At 57.0% G+C, this 7,728-nt stretch overlaps 1 protein-coding gene across 2 annotated transcripts; it reads right to left on the reverse strand.

The window, feature by feature from the left end:
• LOC138728534 (anti-sigma-I factor RsgI2-like) lies at positions 1 to 3,746 on the reverse strand. Of its 2 annotated transcripts, XM_069871970.1 has the most exons (5): positions 3,734 to 3,746; positions 3,283 to 3,384; positions 1,965 to 2,072; positions 1,115 to 1,259; positions 1 to 768 (listed from the first exon to the last, which is right to left on the reverse strand). In XM_069871970.1, exons 1-5 carry the CDS (start codon positions 3,735 to 3,737, stop codon positions 747 to 749), a joined length of 381 nt encoding a protein of 126 aa, XP_069728071.1. In that variant the 5' UTR covers positions 3,738 to 3,746; the 3' UTR covers positions 1 to 746. The 2 variants fall into 2 exon arrangements, with proteins under 2 accessions (XP_069728071.1, XP_069728070.1); XM_069871969.1 differs by lacking the exon at positions 1,115 to 1,259.
• Between the last annotated feature and the right edge of the window lie 3,982 nt (positions 3,747 to 7,728).

Raw genomic sequence — 7,728 nt, forward strand, 5'->3', positions numbered from 1 at the left:
CTTGCTTATATCAAGTTTTATTATAGATTTTGTTTTCTGATGGAGGCTCACTGTTTGAGTTTGTGTTAGAGTGCAGGGGACAGCAGGGACAGGAACATGGAAAGGGACAGAGACAGGGACAGGGGTGCTGCCGGTGAGGAACACAGATCTCCTCTCAGGGAGCCATTTTTAGGGTCCAAGCCACATCTTGTGTGTCCAAACCCTCCCTTCTCTGCTCCAAATCGCTTTTTATGGCTCAGAGTTTCAGTTTTAGGGTCCAAAGCTTTGATTCTAGGGTTGAAAGACTCCTTTCTAGGGTCCAACCTCTCGTCTTTCGTGTCAGCGGCTCCCCTGCCCGGTTCCCTGCCTGCTGACACTGCGGGCACCCACGTCCCTGCGTACCCCAAGAAGGAGCTCAGCCCAGAACTGGGGAGTTCCTGGGTCTGCTGCCACTCTGACTCGGACACTGGCACTGCTGCTCTGTATTTCTTGCTCTGCGGGTGGTTAGCAATACCTGCTACCCCTGAAGCCATCCATCAGGAATCTCTCTCCACACCCCAGCCTGTCCTGGCCAGGAGGATCAGGGCACTGGGATGGGGGCAGGGGGCTGAAAGGGCGCTGGGCTGGTTCCGTGGGGCTCCAGGACAGGCAGGCTGGTTTTCCAGGCATGGAGGTGGCTGCTGGCGCTGGCTCTGGCTCTAGTGGGTGCTGGGATGCACAGGACGGCTGGCCGGGAGCAAGGGGCAGCTGCTGGGGTCGGCATGGATTCACGAGGCTCTGGAGCGGTTCCTGTGCAGAGAAGAAGTCGCTGAGGCCCGGCTGCAGTGCTGAGCCAGTGCGAGGGCACTGGGCCGCGCTGGGAACACCGTGGGATGTGGGTATCAAGGTGCACATGGGAGCTGAGGGGATGGGGAGCTCTGTGCAGAAAACAGGGCGCCCTGCCCCCCTAGGCTGGGGCTCTGCTCACCTGCCCATGGCTCATCTCCTCTCAGCCCTCACCACCCGGACAGAGATGTCAGCAGAGCCTGCCCAGTAACTGACTGGGCACTGCAGAACCCCTGGCCTCTGAACGCCTCTTGGTCAGGAAACCCCGTCTGATACACAAGTTTGGCAAATCTCCGTCCCAGCAACTCACCGTCTCCTCTTCCTCCACAGGCGGCACACGCAGCAAAACACCATCCCCAGCAGCATGCAGCCCAGGACTGCTGCAATGCCTTCTGAGCAGTAGCTCCAGAAACCTTTCAGAGCCACAGTCTTCGAGTTTTTGTCACCATCCTCACCTGGAGGAACAATTCTGGAGTCAGTATGTCCTGCTCGCTGCTGGCGATGGTGCAGGAGGTCTGGCATTGCCAGGAAATGTTCTTTCTCACTTTGTCGGCATCTCTGACACACTGAACATCCCGGGGCTGCAAGATTTCCTTGGTTTCAGCAGTAACAAAGGAAATAGCCAAAGCCTTGGCAAATCGGAGCACTCTGGAGCCTCTCTTTCTCCCTCAGCTTTGGGATGGCCATAATCCCATTTTCCCTCTAAGCTGTCTCCAGTCTGTCTGTTCATCCCTTTGGATCCCAGCTCACAGCAGGGATTCTCCTCTGTTGTGCCTCGGGTGACTCCCCGCAAGCTCCGGGATGCAGGTTTGGCAGGAGATGCATTCCATTAAGAGCCACATTTCCCATCACCTACTCAACACGCTTTGCATGGGCCTCCGTCCCCAAACAGCAAAGTTCTGACATCCTGGAAGCTGGGGGTGGTGGGTGGTGAGCACGTCCTGCAGCCGCAGGGGGTTACGAGTGAGCATCGCTCTGGTGAACTGGTGGCAATGACTCTGCACCCCAGAGCTGACGCTCCTTCCCAGAGAGCCACTCCAGGCTTCTTTGAGAACAGCTGCTCCGTGCTAACGGTGTGAGGCAGCGGCACCAGGGGAAGAGCCTGTGGACCCACAGGGATGCTGACAGATGGCGCTGGGTGACCGAGGGACAGCAATTACCTGGTGCGCCTGTTGACTGGATTGGCCCTGTTTCTTCATCAGAGATCGGTGCTGCCCGAACGCCTCCTTCCCAAAGCGCCTCCTCGTCCACAGTCCCACCGTCCGTACCTTCAGAAAGACAGAGGGTCGGTTTAATTGGTAGTAACCATTCTTCATCAGGAATGCAATAACTTCAGGAGGCCAAAGACAGCAATAAGGCTTGGAAACAAAGCTTGGGCTTTTGGGGCTGCACCTCATCACCAGTCCAAACAAGGTGTCATTCACGGAGGAAAATTCAAGTGCTTGGCACTTGCCAGCGTTCCCGTAGGCAGCAATACCTGAGCTGACAGGAGACTAGGAGATTGCATGGGACCTTCTTATCACACTTAGTGCATCTTTGGTAAACCTTAAGATGATGGTATACGCCTTCCTTCAGAGGGGACAGGGAGATGCTGCAGCCACTTCATAGACTCATAGCATCATAGAACCATAGAACCATAGAACCATAGAATAGTTTGGGTTGGAAGGCACCTTGAAGATCATCTAGTCCCAACACCCCTATGATGGGCAGGGACACCTCCCACTAGATCAGGCTACCTAGTTCAGCTGGGAGAGAGCCCTGTGGAGAAGCACATCCCATCCTGCCACCTCCGTCCCACAGGAAGGGTCACAGACACACACAGTGAACTGAACCCCAAGCTCTGGTCACCATGTCTTGGGCACTTTCACCAGTGGAAGCAAAGAGCCCACAGACCCTCAAAGCCAAAGGGAAACCACAGCCAAGTTATCTAAAACATAGCCGGGAACAGAGAGTGAAGCCACCAGAGACTGAATCCACAGCCCTCTGTGTTTGCTGCTTCTGAGTGAGCTGTGTGGCCTCAAGCTGGATGTCCAGCTTCTATCTGTCCCTGTCCCCAGGGTGTCACCCAGAGTCCTCAGACACCAAGGAGAACAACAGGGGTGGACCAGGCCAGCACGCGCCTGCAGCCCTGGCAAAGTCTGCCAGTGTCGCTGACCCCAAGCTGCCTGCGTGTCCTCTCTGCCACCCTGGGCACTCTCAGCGTGGCCTGAGCACCCACAGCTCCTGCCGGCTGGATGCCAGTGTCTACCCAGAACAGCTTTGGCCAGGGGCAGCAGCTGTGCTGGGCTCAGCTAGGACCAAAACTGCAGCAGAGACTCTGGACCATCCCTGCGGCCCAGCAGCGCCTGCAGGTGTGACAGTGCACGCTGGCGCAGCGAGGCTCCGGTCAGTCACTTCCTGCTGCCGCAGGGTCTGCCTTGTCCGTAAGAGTCTGTAAAGCCTTCCCAAGTGCTCTGGCTAAGGGGGCAATATACCCACCAGGTTCTGCTTTCTCCAGCTCTTCCAGGATTTCCTTCAGGAGGTCTGATGGAAGCTGGGAAGACTTCCTTGCTTTAGTGTTATCCTTTGCTCTTTCAAACCCTTAACAGAAAGTATCCAGTTAAATTTCTCACTAACAAAATCTTGACAATGAGCACTTGGTCTGCGCATTCAGCCCAGAACGCCGACCGCTCCTGGGACGCCAGGTGGGCTCCAGTGCGGGATCAGGCTGAGAAGTTGGAGCTGGAGCCACACCTGCACCCAAACACCCATGGTGTTTCCATCAAACACGGTGATCACCCTGTCACAGCTCAACAGCAGGACATGAGGGGATCGTGCAATGGGGTGGCACACGCGATGCAGGTCTGTGTTCTCACACCTGCAAGAGCAGCCTTGCTCCCGTGCGGGCTTTGAGCTGGCAGCTCCCGAAGGAGGTCCAAAGCTGACGTACCCATGCGATCTTCCTGCAACTCAGCTCCGGGACCCAGCTGGGAAGCTGGAGATCCGTTGCCTCCAGCCACGTCTATAAACAAACAGAAGAGAGCAGCTCCATGAAATATCTCAATCTACTTCCAATCAGAATGGCGGTGAATGCAGTTCAAGCCTTCGTCCCTCCCTTCCCCTCTGGGGCATCGCACAGACGGTTCCTGGCTGCCTGGACCGTGCTGATCCAACATAAACCAGGCGGGGAGCTGTCAGGAGAAAGGACCACCCGGAACTCACACCAGCTCTAACTTCAGCCCCAGCCAGCTCTGCAGCCGGCAAGGGAAGCAGTGAAGGGTGGGAGAGGCCGGCAAAGAGCTTCCCAGGGCACAGCACAGCCGACCCCTTCCCCTCTGCTCCTCCGCACGTCAGAGTGCTGGCCAAGAACGTAGGATGGGAAGTGTGCTGAGAGCAGAGCACAAACCCCTCGGTGCCCGCTCAGTGCAGCGACCCCGACACCTTTGGGGGCCCCCCCGATGCTCCCAGGTCGGGCTGAGCAGCCGGGCGGCTTTTGCCTCTGCCACAGCTGGAATCCCACAGGTTTCCATGAGGTGCTGTCCTCAGTTTCGTTCCCCAGGACATGCAGTGGAGCTGCCAAGGCTCACCCAGCCCAGCCGGCTCTGCTGCTCTCCCAGCCCTGCTGCCCCTTGAGCAGCGCTAGGCACGGCGCCTGCTGCCCAGGGCTGGGTGCCAGCCCCTGCCCACCCACCTGATGGTCGTGCTCGCCACGGGGCAGCCTGGACAACCCGCGTTTCCAGGGACACCAGGAGGAGGAGGATAAGGAGGCGAGCTGGGGCCATGGCCCCCCGTGCCTGCACCATGCTGCCAACACTGCTGCTGGCACTGCCGGAGCGGTGCCCGTGACACGGCACAGCCCTGCCCATCCCAGCGTGGCACCGTGGGGTCTGTGACCTCACAGCCCTGCCCATCCCAGTGTGGCACCGTGGGGTCTGTGACCTCACAGCCCTGCCCCAGCTGCTGCCACATCCCTCCCCAAGCACCCATCGTAGCACACCCTGCCCCGGACCTCCCAAGCTGGGGACTTGCCTCTTCCCTGCGTATTTGGTGACATAAACGGGAGGTCAAGCGTGGAGTTTGGGGAGAGATGCTCACATCCATACCCTTCAAGAGCCTCCCAGAGCCCTTCTAAAGGCCCCCAGACTCTTCTAGAGCCCACCAGGGCCCTTCTAAAGGCCTCCCAATCTTTCCAGAGCCCCTCACGTCCCTTCTAAATGCCCCTAGACCCTTCTAGAGCCCCCCAGAGCTGTTCTAAAGGCCCCCAGACCCTTCTAAAGCCCTTCATGTCCCTTCTAAAAGCCCCCAGACCCTTCTAGAGCCACAAAGGGCTTTTCTAAAGGCCCCCAAGACTCTTCTAGAGCCCCCCAGGGCCCTTCTAAAGGCTCTCAGAGCCTTCCAGAGCCTCCCAGGGCCATTCTAAAGGCTGCCAGACCCTTCTAGAGCCCCCCCTGAGCCCTTCTAAAGGCCCCCAGACCATTCTAGAGCCCCCAAGGCCCCTTCTAAACACACCCAGACCCTTCCAGAGCCCCTGACTTCCAGAGCCGTTTCTCTGACGGGCCCCCAGACCGTTCTAGAGCCTCTCAGGGCTCTTCTAAAGGCCCCCAGACCCTTCTAGAGCCCCTGACGTTTCTTTGACGGGCCCCCAGACCGTTCTAGAGCCACTCATGCCCCTTCGAAGAGACCCCAGACCCTTCTAGAGCCTCTCAAGGCCCTTCTAATGGGCCCCAGACCCTTCTAGAGCACCCACAGGCCGTTCTAAAGGCCTCCAGACCCATCTAGAGCCCCCACAGGCCCTTCTAAATGACCCCAGACCCTTCCAGAGTCCCCAAAGGCCGTTATAAATGATCACAGACCTTTCTCGGGCCCCCAGGGCCCTTCTAAATGCCCCCAGACCCTTCTAGAGCCCCCCAGGGCCCTGCTAAATTCCCCCAGACCCTTCTAGAGCCACCCAGGGCACTTCTAAAGGCCCCCAGACCCATCTACAGCTCCTCAGGGCCTTTCTAAAGGCCACCAGACGCTTCCAGAGCCCCTCAACACACTTCTAAAGGCCCCCAGACCCTTCTAGAGCCACTCATGACTCTTCTAAAGACCCTAGACCATTCTAGAGCCACTCAGCGCACTTCTAAATGCACCCGGACCCTTCCAGAACCTCCCAGGGCCCTTCTAAAGGCACCCAGACCCTTCTAGAGCCCCCCAGGGCCCATCTATATGCCCCCAGACCCTTCTAGAGCCAATCTGGACCCTTTTAAAGCTCCCAGACCCTTCTAGAGCCCCCCAGGGCCAATCTAAAGGCCCCCAGACCCTTCTAGAGCCAATCTGGACCCTTTTAAAGCTCCCAGACCCTTCTAGAGCCCCCCAGGGCCATTCTAAAGGCCTCCAGACTATTCTAGAGCCTTCCTAAGCCTGTCTGAAGGACCCCAGACCATTCTAGAGCGCCTCTAGACCCTTCTTAAGGCCTCCAGTCCCTTCTAGAGCCAATCATGTTGCTTCTAAAAGACCCCAGACCCTTCTAGAGCCTCCCAGGGACCCTCTAAAGGCCCCCAGAATATTTTCTACAGCCCCCCCCCAGGGCCCTTCTAAATGAACCCAGACCCTTCTAGAGCCACCCAGAGCCCTTCTAAAGGCACCCAGACCCTTCGAGAGCCCCCCCAGGGCCCTTCTAGAGGCACCCAGACCCTTCTAGAGCTCCTCCAGGGCCCTTCTAAATGCCCCCAGACCCTTCTAGAGTGCCTCTTAACCCTTCTTAATGCCTCCAGATGATTCTACAGCCCCTCATGTCCCTTCTAAAAGCCCCCAGACCTTTCTAGAGCCTCCTAGGGACACTCTAAAGGCCCCCAGACCCTTCTAGAGCCCCACAGAGCCCTTCTAAAGGCCCCCACACCATTCCAGAGCCCCTCAGAGCCCTTCTAAAGGCCCCATGACCGTTCTAGATCCCCCCTGTGCCCTTCAAAAGGCCCTCAGAATCTTCTAGAGGCCCCCAGGACCTATCTAAAGGACCCCAGACCCTTCTAGAGCCCCTCTGGACCCATCTAAAGGCCCCCCCCATCCTTCCAGAGCCCCTCACGTCCATTCTAAAAGCACCTAGACCCTTCTAGACCCCCCAGAGCTGTTCTAAAGGCCCCCAGACACTTCTAGATCCCCCCAGAGCCCTTCTTAAGGACCCCAGACCCTTCTAGAGCCCCCCAGGGCCCTTCTAAATGACCGCAGACCCTTCTACAGCAATCCAAAGCCCTTCTAAAGGACCCCAGACCATTCTAGAGACCCCCAGGGCCCTTGTAAAGCCTGCCAGATCCTTCTAGAGCCGCTCAGTGCCTTTCTAAAGGCCCCCAAACCATTCTAGAGCCCCCCAGAGCCCTTCTAAAAGCCTCCAGACCCTTCTAGAGCCACTTATGTCCCTTCTTAAAGCCCCCAGACCCTTCTAGAGCACTCCAGAGCCCTTCTAAAGGATCCCAGACCATTCTAGAGCCCACACAGGCCCTTCTAAAGCTTCCCAGATCCTTCTAGAGCTCTTCAATGCCGTTCTAAAGCCCCCCAAACCATTCTAGGGCCCAATAATTCCCATCTAAAGGCCCCCAGACCCTTCTAGAGCCCCTCTGGACCCTTCTAAAAACATCCAGACCCTTCAAGAGCCTCCCAGGCCCCTTCTAAAGGACCCCAGACCCTTCTAGAGCCACTCAGGGCCCTTATAAAGGCCCCTAGACCCTTCTAAAGCCTCCCAGGGCCTCTCTTTATTTTCCTCTTCTGACAGTTAACCTATGCCTTAATTTCTAAAACTGGTGATAAGCTTACATGGAAATATTCTACATAAACCTGTATTTCAGAGTCTTGTTCCAGCAGAGAGTTTTAGAGTGCGACAACAAATGTGGAAAGCTTCCCTGAACAATTTGTCATTCTGATACTTTTGAATAAATTGAAGTTGACTGACTTTTATTGTGGATCAAGAGG

Source organism: Phaenicophaeus curvirostris, chromosome 18 (genome assembly GCF_032191515.1).
Source record: "Phaenicophaeus curvirostris isolate KB17595 chromosome 18, BPBGC_Pcur_1.0, whole genome shotgun sequence".
Classification (NCBI taxonomy): domain Eukaryota; kingdom Metazoa; phylum Chordata; class Aves; order Cuculiformes; family Cuculidae; genus Phaenicophaeus; species Phaenicophaeus curvirostris.

What these genes read in the sequence shown, in the direction of transcription:
- LOC138728534 (XM_069871969.1), bottom strand. An exon ending in GCTGGAGAAAGCAGAACCTG is followed by an intron (nt 2,073 to 3,282) that starts GTGGGTATATTG and finishes GTCTTTCTGAAG; the next exon opens with GTACGGACGGTGGGACTGTG. An exon ending in CCAGTCAACAGGCGCACCAG is followed by an intron (nt 769 to 1,964) that starts GTAATTGCTGTC and finishes TTCTCTGCACAG; the next exon opens with GAACCGCTCCAGAGCCTCGT.